General features: G+C 37.3%; 1 protein-coding gene and 1 long non-coding RNA gene across 2 annotated transcripts in view; one reads left to right on the forward strand and one right to left on the reverse strand.

Annotated features, from left to right (window-relative positions):
* LOC148091866 (uncharacterized) overlaps positions 1-22466 on the reverse strand; it is a 59884-nt gene that overhangs the window by 19068 nt on the left and 18350 nt on the right. Inside the window, exon 4 of the long non-coding RNA XR_015715419.1 lies at positions 5004-5120. This is a non-coding gene — a long non-coding RNA (uncharacterized LOC148091866). The remainder of the gene's footprint in view (positions 1-5003; positions 5121-22466) is intronic.
* Positions 10389-21161, forward strand: LOC107537620 (N-acetyllactosaminide alpha-1,3-galactosyltransferase-like 1). The gene is made up of 4 exons (XM_016213668.2): positions 10389-10438; positions 12553-12600; positions 19917-20054; positions 20495-21161. The coding sequence occupies exons 1-4, from the start codon at positions 10389-10391 to the stop codon at positions 21159-21161; spliced, it is 903 nt and encodes a 300-aa protein (XP_016069154.2).

A 22466-nucleotide genomic window follows, 5' to 3' on the forward strand; every position in this document is an offset into this window, starting at 1 on the left:
GCTTACCACAGTCCACCCATTTTGCCACGAACCTCCTACTCTCACCCTTCTATTCATACCTAACTCTCATAAAACATGTTTCCACCTTGTGGAATTCAACAAACTTTTGTACAAATAAAGAACCACTTCAATCTCCAAAAGGTGAAACACAAAGTAGTTTCCCTCACCACGTCCAGGAACTCCAGATGATAGGAGGTCCTCTCCCTCTGGACTGTATATGGATCTTCAGCTTGGCGAACACTTACCTAAATTGAAAAGAACTAACACTCCTCATTTAAAAAAAAAAAAAAATAGTAGGGGAAGGAAAAAGGGAAACTCATTGGTTCACATATAAAAATATATACTTATATATAATGCATTTTATATGTTATGTTTATATTTATAAGAAAAATATGCATGCCTGCTGTGCTTATTTCCATAGCTGGTTACTAGGTCAAGTTCATATTGATCACTTTTCTTCCACCACCCATTTTCATGTTCCTTACCCTCTCTGCTAAAAGCTCAGATGGATAGGGTTATTTACCTAGTGGGGTGACATAAACCTTGCCCTGTGGGATTTGAGTCTTTAGTGGATCTTTATTTATTGGATCACCAAGGTTTTCCCTTAACAAAGACTTTTGGATAAGGTACTATTAAAGAGGCTCCCAGGGAACCCGAGTTCTAAATGTACCCCACATTACACTATTGTGTAGTAGCAACCTAGTTTCATCTTGATCATTGTGATCAGTCCCAGATTCTAGTACAGAGACCCCTTCTCTGGCTGTTGATTCAGCGTGATGAAAATGCAAAATGGTCAGGGGAAGTCTCAGATTCCAATTCAACAGAACCATCACTGTGTTTCTTGGTGGGAACATTCCTTCCTTGTGCACTAGGACTTCCAGCCTCACTGAGTCCAAGGTTGCTGAGATGGAAGCAAAAATGACTCCAGTGGATTATTTGGTGTAATTGTAAAAGAAGGCTTCAATCCCTACCTCTATCTATGTTTGCCACTTAAATCTGCTAAGGGGCACAGAAACTTGTTCTGCAGACTATACCTTATATAGAGCCTTCTCTTGCACTAGGTCTCACTCAAAATTGGCAAGGTTAGAAGTTTCTCAACAAATATGTCAAGAGTGTCACAATTAAATACAATATGTATGTTGCGTCCAATATCCAAAGAGTCTCATTGAGCTTTATGCCTCTGATTTGATGGCAAGTGGTACAAGGCATAGGAACTTGTCTAGAGTAGTTAACCCTACATGCTCCTCAGAAATGTCACTGATGTGTCAGGCCCCTTAATTTTTATGGAGGTTCCTCCCTCCTCCTGTAATACATTTGTATTAGAATGATATCTGGGATTCTTTCTGCTCAAAATGCTCAGCATGATGCTAATAGTGATATCCAGTGAGATATCCAGATGATCAAAGACCCTATGGATTATATTATGATAATGCAGGATAGTTCACATAGCTCTGAGGTTTACTGATGTCTCTGCCAGGTGAGAGCAAAAGCTTTTGATAATCCGTATTAATTGATATAAGGTAAAACATCTGTCAGCTGCAGACCAAATACCAGGGATTATGTACATTCGCTCCATCAAAAATACAACACCTGGAAAAGTAGCTATAAGTGGAATTGTCAGTTAACTTTACAATGATTCACAGGCATTTTCCAAATTAATCGGCATTTATACTGGCCAAGCAAGCAAGTTAAACAAGGAAATGATAGGAATCAACAGCCTAAAATGTTCAAGTCCTTAATGGTAGAACTAATCTTCACAATCTCCAGAAAGGGGTTATTACTTTTGATTTACTATTTTAGTAGGAGAGTCTTTTCCATTGGCTTCCATTTGACCCTTCTTACCACATTAGCCCAGAGAGTCATGTAAATATTCTACCAGTTGCTAAATATAAATATTTCAACCATGACTTCAGGAATTCAAAAGCTACAGAGTGGCTCTTTTATATGCGGGGACCACTGTGAGATAAACTCAGGGTAGAATTTATCCCCTATTCTCCATAAGCCCTCACTCTATTTAGTAGACCACAATGCCATTTCTATCCCCTAGAAATCAGTCAACTTAGAACTAGTGTCCATCCTGCATTTTTCCCCAAGGACACACTCATCCTAGTCAATTACCACAGGTCCTTCCTCAAGGTGACATAGACACCCCTGCAATCAACGGATGCCAGATCCATAAACTGGCTTAGGTGTAGGAACATGGTGAGACACCATAACTTGTTATGGTAATTCTAGTCAGGTTTCTGCTCCACAGGCCTAGAGGTTTTCCAGTAATGTAAATCCCATAATTTCCATTGAAATCATAGAGTCCATTTCAGTGTCAGTATCTCCCTACTCTGACTGACTTCTCAATGACTTAGTAAAAGAAAATGTCCTGCAAGGTCCCCTTTTGCTTCCTCCCTGGAACACAGTCAGAGGGAAGGGGAATGATTTGAACATGATAAATTCACTACAACATTCTTGTCTCTCTAAACCTTTGGATTTCTCCTTCTACCTCATGGCAGGGAAGCTATGGCATCTTAAACTCCGTTGATTGTAGGCTACTGAATTCAAATTTTAGTATAACAACCAAGAAAACTCTCAGAACCACTTATAGTTGATCAAGACAACATATTAAATCCAAAGTCTAAGGTAAATGTGCCTGTTTCAATAACTTCAGCTCAATCCATTATTATATTCCATTCATCTTGATCTAACATCATTAGAGAAAGAATCCATTAGAATCCATTCTCACATGTGTTTCTGTACTAATATAAATGAGCAAGACCTTGAAATTCATTCAACGTAGTTCTCTCCTTCTGGAGCAGACCTTGAATTCTCTCCCTGGGGCATGCTATATCTGACTCTAGGTATGTATTAGGTCTTTAGGCAATGAGAATAGGCATCACCTTGTAAATCAGCTATTGTGGGTGGGATAATTACAGCATCTTTAAGCAGAAAAAGACTTGCCTCCTCAGAGAGATGTTGAGCAGGAATTGTTTCCACTGACAAATGAAACCCAGAAAGATTAGAATGACAAGTTCTCAAATTCATCTGAATCCACCTAAGTGTTTTTATTCCACATGTAAGGCTTCCAGTCTTTCCCAATTCTCTAATTTTAACAGAAGAAACTCTTAGAAGTTGCCTTTTTTTGTCAAAAGTCAGTTGTCCATATAAGGTATAGGTCTATTTCTGGACTCTTACTCTGTCCCGATGATCCTTTTTCTAAAACCATACGGTCTTAATTATTGTATTTTCAAATCTAAAATTATGCCAAAATAAAAAGTTTATTTAAAAATTTAAAACCACAGAAACCTAATAGAAAATAAACAAAAGCTATGAACAGCTTACAGAGAAGGAATTACAATGGCTCTTAAACATGCAAAAGGATGCTCAACATCAGCCATATTAAAGAAAATGTAAATGAAAACTACACTGAGATACAATTCACACCTCTCAGATTGTCAAACACCAAAAATTTCAACAATGTACTATATTGATAAGGGTGTGAGGAAACAGGTACTTCATCCACTTATGGTATGAATTAAACTGGAACAACCACTATGAAAAACAATTTGACAACATTTACTTAAGTTTTAAATGGGTATAACCTTTGATCCAGCAATTCCATTTCTAGGAATTTATCCTACAATATAGTTCAATATGTGCTCATAGAGCATATTCAAGTATTTCCACTGTGGCATTTCTTACAATAGCAATGACAATAAACAACCAAAATATCTGAAAACAGAAAACTGGTAAAATCATGATACAGTCATATAACAAAATGCAGTTTACTAGAAAAAGGGTGTTAGATGGACGAGACATAATGGAGTGATCATAACAGTGGCTGCCACTGGAAATGGGGAATGGGAAGTCAGGTGCTGAAGGGAGAAGATGATTTAGTGTGCATTATATAACTTTTTTCTGTTAGATTTTTTTTTTACTCTGTGTGTCTTTCTTTTTCAATATGAAAAACTAATTTATTTTTAAAGACGAAGGGCAAAATAAAGGTGCATGCTATCTAAATTAAGAGTGATTATCTCAGGACAGTATGATTACATTTGATAATCATTTTCTTCTTTTCAAAAATATTTTATTTTATTGTTGAAAGTATTACAGATGTGCCTCAATTCCCTCCCCCCTTTACCCACCTCTTCTCAGTCCCTGCCACACCCCAGGCCTTCACCACACTATTTGTCTGTGTCCACTGGTTATGCATATATGTATATGAGTTTTTTGGTTCATCTCTTCTCATCTCCCTGCCTTCTTTGTGCTTTTATGCACTTGACAAATTTAAAACATGAAAATGTGTTACTTCTATAATCAGAAAATAAGTACTTTAAAACATTCTAAGAAAGCACAAAAAGGGATTAACTTTACCTTAGATAGTTACACCTAATAGAGGATGAAGAAAAAAAGGTTGCACTTTTGTGTCATTCATATACACACATATACACACACAGCACACCATTCAAAATATATTTCTATAGGTAAAAAATCAGTCATTGAGAAAAGCAAGGAAGTATTAAAAAAAAAAAAACTAAAAGCAAAACATTTAAAATCCTTTACTTTTTCAAATGGGACAAAGTTCTACCATCTGGTAACAATGAGAAGAACTTGCTACCAAATGTATCATTATGACTTTCTAAAGCTTTCATCATCAAGAATCTGGTGACATCACCTTTAGCAGAAGGTTCAAACACAAGGAGAATATTAGATAATATCTTTTTCTTTCTTTCCTTCCTTTTTTTTTTTTACAAAGACTTAAAAATATAATGCTTGGAAAACATCCTAAGACTTTCTCTTTACATCACCAAAACTAAAGGTAAGGCTCTTAGGAAGGGACAGTATAAAAGGTTAGATGACCTGGCAAAATCATAGGTAGGTAGAGATCATCCTCAAACCTTGGTCTTAAAGTGTATTGTACAAAGTAGGTGACACATAAACATATTTCTAGCCTTTAAGAATAATGTCATTGAGGGCACAGTGTCAGAAAACAATCTCGTTAAACAGTGTCTTACCTCATACATAGGGTATTTCTAATGTTCTTGAATTTAAAAGTTGGTCATTTCACATTGCTGGACACTAAAATTATGCCCAGTTGAAGCCTTCCCAGTCTGGTATTATCTATAGAAGAACTGTCCAAAAAAATACAATACAAGTCACATTTGTAACTTTAAATATTTTAGTAACCACATCACAAAAATGTAAAAAGAAACATGACCTTTATTTTTTGAATTTCAAATTACCTAAGTTTATTTCAGCTTAAAATGTGATCATTTTTAAAATTCTTTTTAAAATTTTCAATTACAGTTCACATTCAACATTATATTAGTTTCACATATGTACAATATAATGGTTAGACATTTATATAACTTTCAAAGTGATCTCCCTAGTAAGTTTAGAGTGTGCCTAGCCCCAAACATATTTATTACATTATTGACTATATTTCCTATGCTGTACTTTATATCCCTGATTATTTTGTAACTGCCAATTTGTACTTCTTAATCCCCTCACCTTTTTCACCCAGTCCCTCCAACCTCCTCCCACATGCCAACCATCAGTTTGTTCTCTGTATTCGTGTTTCTGTTTTGATTTATTTTTTGTTTTTTGTTTAGATTCCACCGATAAGTACAATCATATGGTATTTGTCTTCTCTGACTTATTTCACTTAGCATAATACTCTCTAGGTCCATCCATGTTGTTGCAAATGGCGAATATTCATTGTATATATGTACTACATCTTCTTTATCCAATTGTCTATCAATGGACACTTAGGTTGGACCTTCCATATCTTGGCTATTGTATATGAAATATCCTTCCTTGTTTCTGGTTATAGCCTTTGTTTTAAAGTCTATTTTGTATGATATAAATATTACTACCCCAGTTTTTTTCTTTCTTTTTATATTTTAGTGATTTTTTACTTTTTCAATTACAGTTGATGTCCAATATTACTTTAGTTTCAGGTATACAACCCAGTGATTAGACATTTATGTAGCTTACAAAGTGACCATTCCAATAAGTCTAGTACTCATCTGACACCATAGTTATCACAATATTATTGACTATATTCCCTATGCTGTACTTTACATCCCCATGACTATTCTGTAACTACAGATCAGTCCTTCTTAAACCTTTAACCTTTTCCACCCATTCCCCCAACCCCCCTCAAATCTGGCAACCATCAAAATGTTCATTGTTTAGAATAACCAAGATATGAAAGCAACCCAGCTTTTTTTTTCATTTCCATTTGCATGAAATATCTTTTTCTATCCCTTTACTTTCAAACTGTGTCTTTCTATCTGAATTGGTCTTTCATAGGCAATATGCGTATAGGTTTTGTTTTCTTCTCCATTCAGCTACTCTGTCTTTTGACTGGAGCATTTAATCTATTTACATTTAAAGCAATTATTGATAGCTATGAAGTTACAGCAATTTTATTATTCATATTTTTTATCTTTTTCTTCTTAAAGAGGACCCTTTGATATTTCTTGTAATACTGGTTTGGTGTTGATAAACTCCTTCAGCTCTTATCTGGCTGGGACAGATAACATTCATTTTAATAATGTATTTCATTTAAACCATTATATCGAAAATTTTATTTCAATGTAATAAATATAAACAATATTAATGAGATATCTAACATTTGTTTTTTCATACTGAGTCTTCAAACTCCACTGTTTGGACTAGTACCACTTCAAGTATTCACTAGTCACTTGTTGCTAGTGGCCATGATACTGGACGGTATAGATCTAAAACATCTTGCTCATTAACTATAAGTGTTCAAAAAGTAAATATCAGGGACTTCCATATACTCCAATACATAATCCAAAAGCAGGACCTGTTCTTGGATGATGCCTACTAAACACCAGTTTACACTTATAAACAGAAATCTTGATACCTTCAACTCAAGTTTGGTGCATTGGCTAGAATCAAAAATTCTACTTTAGAGCTTAATGCCTTTAATTTAGACTTTTAATTACTGTTTACAGGGATATATCTTTAAGACAGCTCATAAACTTTCAGGTTACTAGTTATATAATCTTTGAATTATTAGTCTTAATATATTTGTGAGGAACAAATATATAAACATCAACTTTGTATTCTTTGGGGAAAGAACACATCCCGGTGCATAAAGGATGCCTTCATGAATACCTCCTTCTATTTTCACAGAAGCACAAGTGAAACAGAACGAGAGTTTTATTGAATTTCCTTTATGCAATCATGGTGGACTTTGATAAAGGAACACAAAAAGGAAGGTCACTGACATTATGCAACTAATCTAAAAAGGATCAGTTGGTATCCTAAGGGAGATTTTTGCAGGTACGTCAAACAATACAGGTGGTATCCCTAACTCAAGTCTGTCTCTTTCTAAGGCTAAGCATTCTAGAATCAGAAACTTGGGTTGGTGGCCAAATTTCCATAAATTAATGTGTTATTAGAAGATGGCAAGGAAGTTGTTTTTTACTTTCAAAAGAAAACCTCTTTTTCTCCTCTTTTTCTAGCAGAGAATGAATTCTAAATGGAAAACATGGTTATTGATTTCATTTGCCTTATCACTGACATTGATTAAGCATCATTTCCGGTAAATATAAAAAATTAATGAATCATTATCTTTAGTGATTGGCAGAGTTGATCTAACATACTCAGTTTTGCTCAAAAAGTATTAATAATCATAAATTATCTCCTCTTTGGGGAACAAATCAAATCATAAATATACTAATTCCTTCATTTTTCAACATTCAAAAATATTTACTGAGGGCCTTCTTGGTGCCAGGCAGGTTCTAGGTAATAACTCAAACATAAGTGACTGCTCTTATGAAACTTTACATTCTAGGTGGAGAAGCCAAAAAATATGTAATGTCAGGAGCACTGTATTTTATATAATAATGCTATGAAGAAAGAAGGCAAGATAACAGGATAGAGAGTGTTGGGGCTATTTTAGATCTATTTTAAACTACATCAAAGTTCCACTTAATAGGAACAAGACTCAAAATGACCTGCTGTAGAAACATAGCTATACTGGGGAACAAATCTGTTAACCTACCAAAATTCTCTTACATAAATAATTTAAAATTCTTACCTCAGCTATGCCTTCTTCCTTATGGGTTTTTTTGTTGTTGTTTTTTAATAAGCAATGCATTGTTACTGAATACTACTTGAAAATTAGCTATATTGTGGGAGCTAATGGCTGTTAAAATTAACCCCATTGCTGCCCTGGCTGGTGATGCTCAGTGGTTAGAGTGTCAGCCAGCACACCGAAGGGTCGGGGTTTCAATTCCTGGGCAAGGGCATGTACCTGGGTTGCAGGTTCAATTCCTGGCCCCAGACTGGGCACGTGCAGGAGGCAACCAGTCGATATGTCTCTCTCACATCAATGTTTCTCTCTCTCCCTTCCTCCCTCCCTTCCACTCTCTATAAAAAATAATAAATCAAAACATCCTCATACAAAATCAACCCCACTGCTTTGGTATCATGTTCTACATGTTATTTGCCCTCTAGGGTTTTGTGCCTTAATAGAAATGACTAATGCCATGTCAGGATGTCATATATTCCAGAACTGTAGCATGATGGCTGGCATATAGTAAGTGTTTAGTAATTATCTGGTTAACACGTGAGTGAGTGAATGAATGAATGAATGAATGAATCTGAATTCTAGATTTTCTGTTATTCTAATTGCAATAGAGATTTGTTCAAATTTAACACTAAATGCATTTTTTTCATTTATAAAGAATAAAGAAGCACCTACAGAAGATAAGTCTCTGCTGGTAAGAATCTGTGTTTCATAAATATTCCACAATCTGTATTAAGGGCAAACTGGCTGGAGTCAAGTGGGTTCTAATGGTGACAGCAATCAGAAAGAACAGAAAACTAGACTAAATTCTCTAGAGGAAACCACTGACAAATTTCTTGGGTATCAGTTCAGAAATATTCTACACATGCATATATACATAAATATGAGTATGCATGTGTGCATCTCCAAATTTTGCTCACTTGACACACTCACCTGCTTACATACCAGACACTTTTTTTTTTTTAAATATATCTTTATTGATTTCGGAGAGAGGAAAGGAGAGGGAGAGACAGAGACAGAAACATCAATGATGAGAAAGCAGGTGCCCTGAACCGGGCATGTGCCCAGACTGGGAATCAAACCCCGATAGCCTGGATCCTAGGTCGACGCTCAACTGCTAGGCCACGCCCGGCTGGGCACCAGACACATTTTTGACATTTGCTGTAGTTTAAATATCTCTATCCAGGATGATGATATTTTTTCCCCCCAGAATGACAGCCCTCATTAGTCAATCATGTTTTCTATTATTGACCATTGTGTAGCATCTGAGAAATTAGAGAAATCAACTGTCAAAAAAATGAATTTTACAAAAAATTATTCAGCTCTAGCCAGCTTGCTCAGTGGTTAGAGCGTCAGTCTGTGGACTGAAGGGTCCTGGGTTCAATTCTGGCCAAGGGCATGTACCTCGGTTGCAGGCTTAATCCCCAGCCCCAGTCAGGGCATGTGCAAGAGGGAACCAATCGATGTATTTCTCTCACATCGATTCTTCTCTCTCTCTCCCCCTCTTCCACTCTCACTCTGAAAAGCAACGGAAAAAAATATCCTCGGGCGAGGATTAAAAAAAAGAAAAAGAAAAAATTCTTCATTTGTCACTGTATACTTTTAATGAAATTTGGCATGATTAGATTTTAAATGAGCATGAGGCCTGGGCAATCCTTATAATGAAATATCTTTGGCTAAAAACACCTCTGAAATGTCAAAAAGGGATGCATTTTTAAAGGTGTGTTTTTTAAATACTTGATTTTGAAATAATTATAGATTCACAAGAAGTTACAAAGATAGTAAAAAGAGGTCACATGTACCTCTCACCCAATTTTCTCCAGTGTTACATCTTACATAATTGTTGTACAGTATCAAAACAGGAAATTGATGTTGGAACAATGTATGTGTATAATTACATAACATTTTATCACATGTTAGATTTGTGTAACCACCACAGCAATCAAGATACAAAACTATTCCCTCACCACAAAGACCTCCTTTGAGCGACCATTTATACTCACACCCAAACTCTTTCCCCTCACCCTCCCTAACCTCTTCCTAGTACCACTAATCTATATTCATCTCTATAATTTTGTCACTTTGAAGTTTACAAATGGAATCGGACAGTATATGGCTCATTGAGATAAGCTTTTTTCACTCAGGATAATGCCCCTGAGATCCAGCCACATTGTTGTGTATATCAATAGGTCATTCCTTTTTATTGCTGTGTAATATTCCACAAAAAGATGTACCAAAGTTTGTTCAACCATTCTCCTGCTGAGGGCCATTTTGGTTGACAGTTCTAGTCTTACAGCACCTGCAAAACACTGTTCCACTTCCTTTTGGGTCCATGATTTCTGATGAGAAACTCACCGCATTCCAATTATTTTTCCCCTATAGGTAAATCATTTCTCTCTGACTGCTTTCAAGATTTTTTTTTTTCACTTTAGCTCTTAGAAATTTAACTATCGTTCTTTTTCATGGATTTCTTTAGGTTTATCCTGTTTGGGGTTCACTCAATTTCTTTGAATCTGTATGTTTATGTCTTTTGTCAAGTTTTGGGGAACATTCAGTCAATTTTAAAAACACTTTCAGCCCCATCCTTTCTTCTCCTTCTGGTATTCTAATTACATGAATATTAGATCTTCTGTTATAGTCCCACATTTCCCTGAGGCTCTATTCATTTTCCCCCATTCTTTTTCTCTCTGTCGTTCAAACTGAGTGATTTCTACTATTCTAAGTTCACTGATTCTTTCCTCCCACTCTCCATTATGCTGTTAAGCTTATCCATTGAGTTTTTATTTCAGTTATTGTATTTTTAAGTTCTAAAATTTTTTTGTTTTTCTTTATATCTTCTATATCTTTATTAAGACTTTCTATTTCTTTGCTGTCACTTTCTATTTTTTTGATTGTTTCAAGTGTTTGCAATTGCTTATTGAAGCATTTTTACATTTCTGCATTAAAATTCTAGTCAAATCTAATATCTGTATTATCATGGCATCTGCAGGTTGACCTTTCTCATTCAGAGATCTTTTTGATTCTTAGTATAATGAGTGATTTTTTTATTGAAACCTAGACATTTTGGGTATTATGAAGCTTTGTATCTTATTTAAATCCTGTGTTTTCACAGGAATCTTCTTACACTGCTGAAGCTGGGACATGGGTGGCACCTGATCATTACTGTCAGTTGAGGGGTGAAATTTCATGTTCTCATCTCTGCTTCCACTGAAACCTGGAGGAGAGGGGTTCCTTGTTACTAATAGCAGGGATGGGAGTTCAGGCTCCCTACATGGTCTCCACTGACACTAACCACAGGAGGATGGCCACAATTGTTGAGCAGTGGTGTAAGTTCTAACCCCCACTAACCTCCTCTAACTCCACACCAGTGAGGAAGGGAAGGAACCTCATTACAGTCTGTGGAGGATGGAAATCTAAGCTCTCCATTTGGCCTTTGCTAGAGGGATGGGTGTGGGGTCACAGTTTTTCTGTGATATTGGGCTGGAGTATAATGATTAGTGCTTTAAAGTTTTCTTTCTAGGTTGCCCTTTTCCTGGTCCTTTAGCTATAAAGAGCAGACTTTTCTTGGGGCTCCTTTTGTGTCAGTGCCCATTGGCATTTCTGGGTTGCTGACTTCTCTAGCACCCAATCTGGCATATATGGTGGCAGAAAACCAAGGACACTCACTGCCATGTCAATCTTTGAGTCCCAAGGTGCCTACCTGATATGCCTTCTCTCTACCTTTCAGAGTCTTTATATATAATGTCCAGGGGGGTTAGGTATAATTAGTGATAGAAATAGGGAAAATTAGTAGTATTCCATCTTTCTGGAAGCAAAGTCACTTAAAGTTATTTCTATTTTACAAAATAGCCCTGGTTTATAAAAGGGAAATACCCTCATAACCTTGTCAATTAAATAATTAACTAAAAGTACAACAAAACCTTAGGTGGGTCCTCTTTAAATGAAAATCAAAGATGAATATATGGGCCCCTACTTCAACCCCTTCATTTCAACATGTAACAGTGTCTATCACATAGTAAGCTACAAATGTTTGATAAATGAATTAATTGTGCATTTTTGTATGAATATACATTATTTTTCCTGCTCTGTTAATTTTTAAAATATGTCCCCCCTTCACAAATTACACTGTTCCTTGCCTTCCAGCTTTTGTTCATGACCTCTTCACCCTATACCTCTTTATTTAATCCTTCCAGACTCAGTTTACATATTTCATTTTCCAGGTGGTTTCCCTTAAGCCCCAAATTAGGTTAGATGTCCCATTTATATGCTCCCATGAAGGTCTGTTTTTCCCTATTAGCCCTTATCACTCTGTACTATAATTATCTATTTAATCTTCTCTTTCCTACTAGTTTAATCAACTTCCTGAGGGCAGGAACTGACCTACATGTTCATAGTTACAGAACCAGCACCAAATAGTGCCTGTTGTGTTATGGGGTGAAATATATGTTTGCTGCATGAGTGGGTTACTCTTAACTTGCTTTTCATTCTGTACCCAGGGATCATGAAGCAGAAGAACCTCAGCTCTCAGACTGGTTTAACCCTAAGTAAGAACAAAAAATTCTGATCACAATATGATAGTAATAGTATAACTCAATTTGAACAGAGGAAATTTTTTTTTTCCATCATCAAATTGTAGCTATCCTGAGAGGCTTCCAGGACTTAGAGTTCTTACTTTTAAGGCTTTTATGTACAAAACTAGGCTCTATTTATAAAGAGTTAGGCAATTAAGGGTCATAATGAGAAAGCTATTATCTGTTTTAACATTCCTGGTTTATTAGGAGAAAGAAAAAAAATTCTCTTTAGAAGCAGCCCAAAAATGCCATTAATGATTTCTCTTGATTTTGACATTAACACTCAGGGGAGAAATTCATTCTTTATATTGGCTATCTAATATCCTATTTTATGACTCTAGAGCGCAATTATTTCAGCCAACTCCCTATTGGCTTTGTATTGTTTGCAATTTGGGTGCTATTGTAAGTAATATTTCAATGAATATCCTTGTTCATATGTTTTTATACACTGTTGTGTGAATTTATCTGTGGGAGAAATTCCTATTGTTAATTTAAAAGGATGTAAACATTTAAAATTTGATTCATGTTGCTAAAATGTCCTTTAATGATTACATCATTTATTTTCCAATTGGCAAGGGATAAATGTTAGTAAAAATTTATTTGTTTTATATGTTTATATTTTATTCTAGTAGTATCGAGCATTTTATTATTGGCAAAAGTTAAAATATTTCAATTCAATTTGCATTTCTGTAATTATTATTAAACTTCAGGATCTTTTTATATGTTTATTATTTATTTGTATTTCATCATCTATAAATTCCTTTTTCATATTTATGTTTTTAAAATAAACTTTAGCCTGGCTGGGCGTGACTCAGCGGTTGAGCACGACCTAGGATCCAGGCGATCGGGGTTCGATTCCCGGTCAGGGCACATGCCCGGTTGCAGGCTTGATCAATGACTCTCTCATCATTGATGTTTCTACTCTCCCTCTCCTTTCCTCTCTCTGAAATCAATAAAGATATATTTTAAAAAAACAAAAAGATAAATAAATAAAATAAACTTTAGCTGCACAGAATTAGATTAATAATAATCCTTGCTTCATGACTCATCTCATCATTAGTTCATGCAAAATCTACTTATTTGTGTGCTTTCTTGCTTATTTTTAATGAAACAAAAATTACAACCTTCAATAACTTTAACAGCTAGGTTTGTGTCCTTTCCAATACACCTATTCTATTTCCATGCCCTACGCCCTGTAACAACCACATCTCTGAATTCTGGTTCATTATCTCCTTGCTTTCTGTTTTAAATATAAATTTATATCCTCCATATATATTCTTAGAAAAATCTATTTTTAAATTTTAGATGTTTATAACTTTATAAAGTAGATATCATGCTGTATATAATCTTCAGAGGCTTATTTATACCCTTAATATTAGATTGCTAAGATTCATCCAAAAATTGCATATCACTGTCATTCATTCTGATTGGTTGCACAGTAACTGACTGTGGAATTACACCATAGTTTGTTCATTCACTGCCTTGGTAATGGGCACTTAAAATATCTCTAGGTTTTTGCTATTATGAACATATAAGATGCTCTTATAAAATGCTTTCCAAGGAGATCAAAGAGTTTAAAATGTGAAAAATAATTATAGATAAAATAGCTGCCTAATACCTATCTCTGACCTCATCTTTAACTACTGTCTCACTCCACTCTGATCACACTGGCCTTCTTAATGTTCCTCAGATACACCAAGCATGCTCTCACCTCAGAGCCTTTGCACCTTCTGTTCTTTCTACATACCATTCATCCTTCAAATAGCCAAATGGTTCATTCTCTCGCTTCCCTCAAGATTCCAGTCAAATGTTATTTTATCAGTAAAGCCTTCTCCAACCACCCCATATAAAATGGCACCCCATTCCTTTTCTTCCCTATCCAGTTTTATTTTTCTCCATTGCACCCATAAGCAAACACTAGAATGTGCCTAAAAAAGATCCTAGACATAGTAGAGGCTCAATGTTTATAGAATAAATAAATACATGAAACCCCTGGTCTAATGGAAATGATAGCACTTTCATAACAATGTAATAGTGGTAGAAGGCATTCTTTACTTTAGTTGGAAGGTGGTACTTTATTATTAAGCATTATGTTGGCTTTTAATTTAATATAAAATGACTTCTTTAATATTGAGATATCAGGGAAGAAGCTAATGAAGATCAGCCACACCAGCCAGTGCAGTAATCCCATGTTCTGCCTGTTAGCTCAACTGCATGAGAAACTCCCAAGTGACCTGCTTATCAGGTTCAAGGAACCATGACTTACTTATTCCCTAGAAGAAGGACTCCTCCATGGGGAGCTAGGAATTCTAAACCCACTGAACCCAAGGTCAAAACAATGACAAGTAAACATTCTCTAAGTGAGTTATTAGATGTGATCATAAGCAGGAACATCCTCATATCCATCTTGCTTTATGGGCTGTGTATTTTAGCTTTGGAAGAAATGGTATCTCATATTGTTTATTGATTCAAAGCATTAATGGTGTACTATTGAATAGTACCTCAACATTTCAGGGAATTATCTCTGAACACTGAAATTGAGACTTTTCCTGGCCATTCCAGTTTCTACCAGGCCAGCTGCCTCTGAACAGTGATGCACATAGCCCAGAGAACTTTATGGAAGTAAGCCAACTGCCACACTACTTTCACCAGGAAACGTGTACCTTGGATGCAGGCAATGTTACGTGTGATACAACAGCAATGGATAAGATGTTCTGCAAGTCAACAAAGATGGCAGATTTGTAGGCAGGAAAAGCAAATCCCTACCCAGAACATGAAACATTCCCCTGAGGAAAATATGCTGCCCCTTTCATTATGGAGTCTAATATAATCAAGCAGCCATCACTGGCTGGTCCCCCTGGGAAACACTGTCATATTGTAGGCTGAGTCAGCCTCTGCTGTTGGCAGGCTGGGCACCCAGCACTGGCTAATAGCTCAGTCTTAGTAAGGGAATGTCCATGTCATTGAGCCCATGCATAATCTCCATTGGACTCCAAGCAGCTGGGGCTACTTTGTATACAGATACTAAGCCAGCCACAGGGAGGCCAGGCAAGGCATCCAAAGGGTAGTTCACCTTGTTCACCTGATTTCTGAGAGCCTCCTTTGCACAGGATGCTTTCTGGCCAGCATTTAAACCTAATGACTCTTAAGTCTCTTCTATTTCTTCCTCTTCTGTTTATCAAACAATTTTTATTCATAGGTTTTTAACTGCCTTCCGCTTTCAGAGATTCTTTCGCTTTCACTCTGGAAGCAAATCCTTAACCTGATCTAATGAGGAAAGAGGGACAATCTTTAAACCTTTCTTCTTCTCAAAAAGATATTTATTTTTATCTGTGATGTACATAACTTCAAAGAATCATCACTGTGTAAAGGTACACCTAGCCAGTTTTAAGGTACAGTTTAAGACTTGTGAGTTGAACAGAAGTATATGACTAAAAATTCTAAGTATAGGAAAAGTTTAAAAATAATGTATAAATATAAATATAGAAGTTAAAGAAATCCCTAAAACAGTAATAGTAGGCACTTTTAAATAATTTATTACAGGCAGAGAAACAAGATGGCGGCGTAGGTAACAGCTGCACCCGCTGCCTCCCACAACCACATCAAAATTACAACTAAAATACAGAATAACCATCACTCAGAACCTCCTGAAATCTGGCCGCACAGAAGCCCTACAACCAGGGAACTGAAGCAGCACTGAGACCAGGAGGAGGGGCAGAGGCGCTGGCAGACCGGGACTGAATCCGAGATGCGCCGCGGGGCCACACTTGGTTTAAACCCAGGAGGGAATCTCAGTGGCGGAGGTTTCCCGGAGGAGCGAGGGGTCCCAGCCCCACAGCAGGACCCCAGCCCAGGGCTTCAGGGCCGGGAAGAGACGTCCCCACAACTCCGGGCTGTGAAACCAGCGGGGACTGTCCCTGAGGGTCATGGAGGCTGCGGGAGCCCCAGGCTTTCCTCTTACAGGGCCCGCACACGGACTCACTTGGACGCGCTCACTCGGAGCCCAGCGCCGGGCAGCAGCTTGAAAGGACCTGGGACACTAGGGGAGGAACTAACCTGCCTGAAATCGGGGCGAGAGGTGGAGGGGCAGCTTCCTTCCAGGCAGAAGGACTGACAGAGGCCATGGCTCCTTCGGCGAGTCCTCCCCGCACACAGCCGGCAGGCAGGCGCCATATTTCAATCACCAGCACCTGACTCTCACCTTTGGCCCCGCCCCGTGATTCCCGGAGGCCCCGCCCCTCCCCACCTGCAGCTCATCCAGGCCATTTCCAGTGGCTTTTTTATGCAAGTGGCCTCTTGAGCCTCATGCTTAGGACTTTCCTAAAATCTCTCAAACAAGCAGCAGCAGGCCCCATACAGCTTGATAAGTGGCCCCAGGCCTGGCACTAGTGGCAGCCTGCATTGGCTCATAGCTTGGCCTCTCCTGGACACCTCCAAGCCCAGCGCAAGTAGCAGCCAACTACGGTTTGCTGTGTAGCTCATGCTGGGTAGCACTGGGCAAGGCACTGGCAGAGGCTGACTTTGCACCTCCCGGGAGGCCCCAGAGATAGTGCACCTGGTGGTCAGACTCGACCACACTGGATTACAACCCTACCACATCCATGAGCGACACTCAAGGGATGCACTTGGTGAACACCAAAGCTCCACTGAAGTAAATCCTGATCCATAGGGGTGTCTCCAGCACAGCAGCTCTTTGGCTGTAGTTGCAGCTGGTCTTCACAGCTGATTGGCCAGGGGGTCAGTTCCTCCCAGGGATGCCAACAGCAACCAAGGCTCAACTACAACAGGACAGTGCACACAGCCACACAGGGGAGCACCTAGAAGGCCCAGCTCAGGTGACTGGGGAGGCTGAGCCACTGGACCCTACAGGACACCTGCTACACAAAGCCACTCTACAAATTCCAGGAGACATAGCAGCTCTACCTAATACATAGAAACAAACACCTGAAAGCAGCCAAAATGTGGAGGCAAAGAAACATGTCACAAAGGAAAGAACAGAAGAGATCTCTAGAAGAGGAACTAAATGAAATAGATCCAAGCAAGCTAACAGATACAGAGTTCAGAATTTTGTTTATAAGGATGTTTAAACAGACTATTAGGGAAATAACTGAGAAAATCGATAACATAATAAAGTACCAATTTGAAATGAAGGCTACATGAACTGAAATGAAGAATAATTTACATGGAATCAACAGTAGAGTAGAGGACACTGAGAATCAAATCAGCAATTTGGAACATGAGGAAACATAAAACACCCAACCAGAAGAGCAAAAAGAAAAAAGAAGCCAGAAATATGAAAATAGTATAAGGAGCGTCTGGGAAAACTTCAAGAGGCCCAACATTCATATTATTGGGGTGCCAGAAGGGGAAGAAAGAGACCAAGAAATTGAAAACCTATTTGAAAAAATAATAATAGAAAACTTCCCCTACCTGAGGAAAGAAATCAATTTACAAATCCAGGAAGCACAGAGGGTCCCAAACAAGAGGAAGCCAAAGAGGCCCACAGCAAGACACATCATAATTAAAATGCCAAAGGTTCAAGACAAAGAGAGAATCTTAAAAGCAGCAAGAGAAAAGCAGTTAGTTACCTCCCAGGGAGCACCCATACGACTGTCAGCTGATTTCTCAACAGAAACTTTGCAGGCCAGAAGGGAGTGGCAAGAAATATTCAAAGTGATGAAAAACATGGAGCTACAACCAAGATTGCTTTACCCAGCAAAGCTATCATTTAGAATTGAAGGTCAAATAAAGAGCTTCACAGATAAGAAAAAGCTAGAGGAGTTCATTACCACCAGACCAGCACTACATGAAAAGTTGAAGGGTCTTCTTTAACAAGAAGCTAATGAACAAAAGAATCTGATGAAATAAATAGATCCAGAGACACTGACGCATGCAACAGACCATATTTCAGAGGAAAGAGGGAAGGGGGGTGGAGGGTGGGAAGAGATTAACCAAAGAAGTTATATGCATATATGCATAACACATGGACACAGTGAATAACGGGGTGAAGGCCTAGGGAGGGGGTGAGAGCAAAGTGGAGGGGGTCAATTGGGGGGAGAAAATGGGACACCTGTAATACTCTCAACAATAAAGATAAATAAATAAATAAATAAATAAATAAATAAATAAATAAATAAATAAATTTATTACAGTAGTCTCTCTTTACCTGCAGTTTCACTTTCCACAGTTTTAGTTATGAATGGTCAACTGTGGTCCAAAAATATGAAATGAAAAATTCCAGAAATAATGAATTCGTAAGTTTTAAATTGCAGGCCATTCTGACTAGCACAATGAAATCTTGCGCCGTCCTGCTCCACCCCACCCAGGACGTGGCTCATCCCTTAGTCCAGCATATCCACTCAGTTCGTGATACCTACCCACCAGTTCCAAAAAAAACCAGTATATATTGGGCTCAGTATTAACTGCAATCTCAGGCATCCACTGGGGGCCCTGCAGATAAGGGGGGACTATTGTATATTATTATTAAAATACTATTAAGGGTTGTCAAACTCTTTTCTGGGTCTGGATTTGGAATGAAACCCTGCAATTACCAATAGCAAAATGGCTTCCTGCTTTGTACGCGTTTCCTTCCAAAATGAAGTTCTTAATTTGCTTTAATAGTTTAATGCCCAGCCTTCAGCAACACCATTATTACTAATGCTGCTATTTCTGCTGTCATATTATTATTAGAAGCAAGTCTAATGTCATTCTCCCTTTTTGGACTAATTTTGTTTTCTTATAGGTTGCATTGACGGGCCTAAAGCATTAGGAAAAGGTGAAAAGAAAGTGCTCTAGAGCTTCTAGGAAAAGAGAGGGTGGAAAAGAAAAGGGAGAAGGGGGCGGTAGACATAGGTGGTCGTAGTGCTATCTGCTTTAGCCAATAATCAGAGAAATATTCAAACCCTGGACTACTTAAGTTTCAGTAGTCGAAGCTCAAAAGAAAAAAAATCCCTGGGCTCAAAAGGCAGGATGGTGCAATGACTAATACATAGATTCTGAAGCCCAACTGGCTGATCTTGAATCCCGACTCTGCCATCTATTAGCTGTGTGATATTAAGCAATTTACTCAACCAATCTGTGCCTAAGTTTCCCCATATGAAAAATAGGGGTAATAATAGCACTCACATTATAGGACAGTTCAAGGATTAAGTGGGTAATGGAAAGCACTCAATAACTGTGCCTGGCACATAGTAAGTACTTTATAATCGTTAGCATATTCACTTGGACGACAACTTCTGCTGTCATAATAAAGTGGTACCTGCTTAATTTGTGTCTTGTTTGTTCAACAGAAAACGTCCTGATGTATTAACAACAACCGATTGGCTTGCTCCAGTCATCTGGGAAGAAACTTACAATAGACAGGTCCTGGAAAAATATTATAAAAGGCTAAACATTACCATAGGCTTGTTTGTACGGTTTCCTGAAAAGTAAGTGCTACTAATAGTCATCCTTTTTTATTTTGGAAAAGTGTAGATAAGCACCCAAGGACATTCTACACTCAAAGAGCTATTCATAATTAACCCTAATCATTATTTCTATCTGACTTGTATACTTATTTATCTATTGTGGTAATTTTCTCCAGCTGTGGCTGAGTCTTTAACACTACTTGGGAATCTTTTCATTAAAATTCATTTAGTTGTTTTTTCTTTCTTTCTTCACAACAAACTTCATATTTCTTCTCAGGCTCCCAAATCACTACATTCTCTTCAACCAATAAAGATCTAGACTCAACTTCTCTACCCTTACCTACTGGTAGTTCTTTAGCAACAATGACATATATGTTAGACAGCATGTTTAAATGACATGTGTTTTCCTGATGATTTTTAGCAAATAAGTTTTTCCTATGTTTTTTTTCCATGTTTTACAGCATTACAAGACAGTACCTGAAACAGTTCATCGAATCTGCTAATAAGTACTTTATGATTGGCCACAAAGTTATCTTTTACATCTTGATGGATGACTTCTCCTGTCTACCTCCCATAGAGTTAGGTCCCCTTCGAACATTTAAACTATTGGGTTTGTTTAGAGAAAACGAGTGGGAAGACACTAATGCCATAAACATGTACAACTTAAATTTGTACATTTTAAAACACATCAAGGATGAAGTTAACTTTCTCTTCAGTATGAGTATAAATCAGATCTTCAAGAATAACTTTGGAGTGGAAGCCCTGGGCAAATCTGTAGCTCAACTTCACTCACGGTTGTATTTTGAAAATGTTAAAAATTTCCCTTATGAAAGAAGATCTAAATCAGCAGCTTTCATCCCTTTTGGACAGGGAGATTTCTATTACCATAGTGCAATTTTTGGTGGCACACCCAAAGACATTTTAAACTTCATTGCAGAATATAGAAAAGGAGTGATTCATGACATCAAAAATGAACTTAGCAGCACATATGAACATCACCTAAACAAATATTTTTTTATCAATAAGCCCACTAAGTTGTTATCACCAGAATACAATTGGGATCCAGCTTTTAGAACTCCTCCACAAATTAAACATGTTAAGATAGCATGTCAGTCAAGAGGGATTTGATTGTTTTATCATTAGATTTATGGGTCAATAAGTGAATCACAATAATTACTTAAAGATAAAACATTAAATTTTTGAGTGTTTTACAAACTTACAAAAAATGTGTAATCTTTCAAAATAAATTTTCTCCTTATAATTTTGAACCATCTAAATCTACCTGTGCTAGATAAACAGATAATTAATGTTAGTGCACAGTAATGTTATTATCTATATATTATAAAGTAGAAATGTTCTTGGAGGTATAAAATGAATGGCTTATGAGGACATACACCCAAACTCTAGTTCAAAATACATAGATAGATACCCACAAAATGTCAAAGGGATATATGTAAGGAAAAACATACTCATCCACTCACTCATCAAATATTTACTCTGTTTTTCAGTGTTGTGACATATATTGCCTGTGATTAATCTCCTCAATTAGTATTTGATCTATCTAGTATCTGATTGAACTTGAGTAAACCAGAGGCATTCTACCAAATACATATCTTACTTTTACTGTTACAAAAATACTGGGGCTTTTTTTAAATTGCTACAGGAATTTTATTTTAAAAAAATAGATATCTACTGAACTCCATGGTAAATATGTTCTTCTAGATGCAGTCAGGGATAGGACAATGTTTTTTAAAAATACATAATTTGCCTTGGCCAGTTTGGCTCAGTTGTTAGAGCTTCGGTCTGTGGACCAAAGGGTCAAGGGTTTGATTCCTGGTCAAGGGCACGTAACTGGTTGCAGGTTGGGTCCCCAGCCCCATTCGGGGCACATGTGGGAAGCAACCAATTGATGTCTCTCTCTCATATCAATGTTTCTCTATCTCTCTCCCCCACTCCCTATCTCCTTTCCACTCACTCTAAAAAATCAATGGAAAAGAATATATCCTCAGGTGAGGATTGACAACAAGAACAACAAAATACATAATTTGCCCTCAAGAAGCCTACAGTCTAGCAAGGAAAATAAAACTATTTATAAATATCTCTTTTGCAAGTTTAAATGTGCTAAAACTCATAAAGAAGACATGGTTAACATGTCATTGTTGTTCAGGAAAGGGAGTAATCACCTCTACAAAAATGACTACATATCAACTACATTTCCATAAATTAGTGATGAATTACAGCATAGTCACAAAAAATTGGAGAGTCTAAAGTCACAATAAGTTATTATTTTAACCCTCTTTTATGGGAGGAAAACTGAAGCTTAGTAAATATTCTATAAAAGATAAGTTTATTGGCTATTAAAACACTAAAATTATAAGGAATATTAATAATTACTGTGGCAGGCAGGCCTTACAATGCCCCCAACGATCCGCC

This window comes from Miniopterus natalensis, chromosome 12, assembly GCF_054644295.1.
Source record: "Miniopterus natalensis isolate mMinNat1 chromosome 12, mMinNat1.hap1, whole genome shotgun sequence".
NCBI lineage: Eukaryota > Metazoa > Chordata > Mammalia > Chiroptera > Miniopteridae > Miniopterus > Miniopterus natalensis.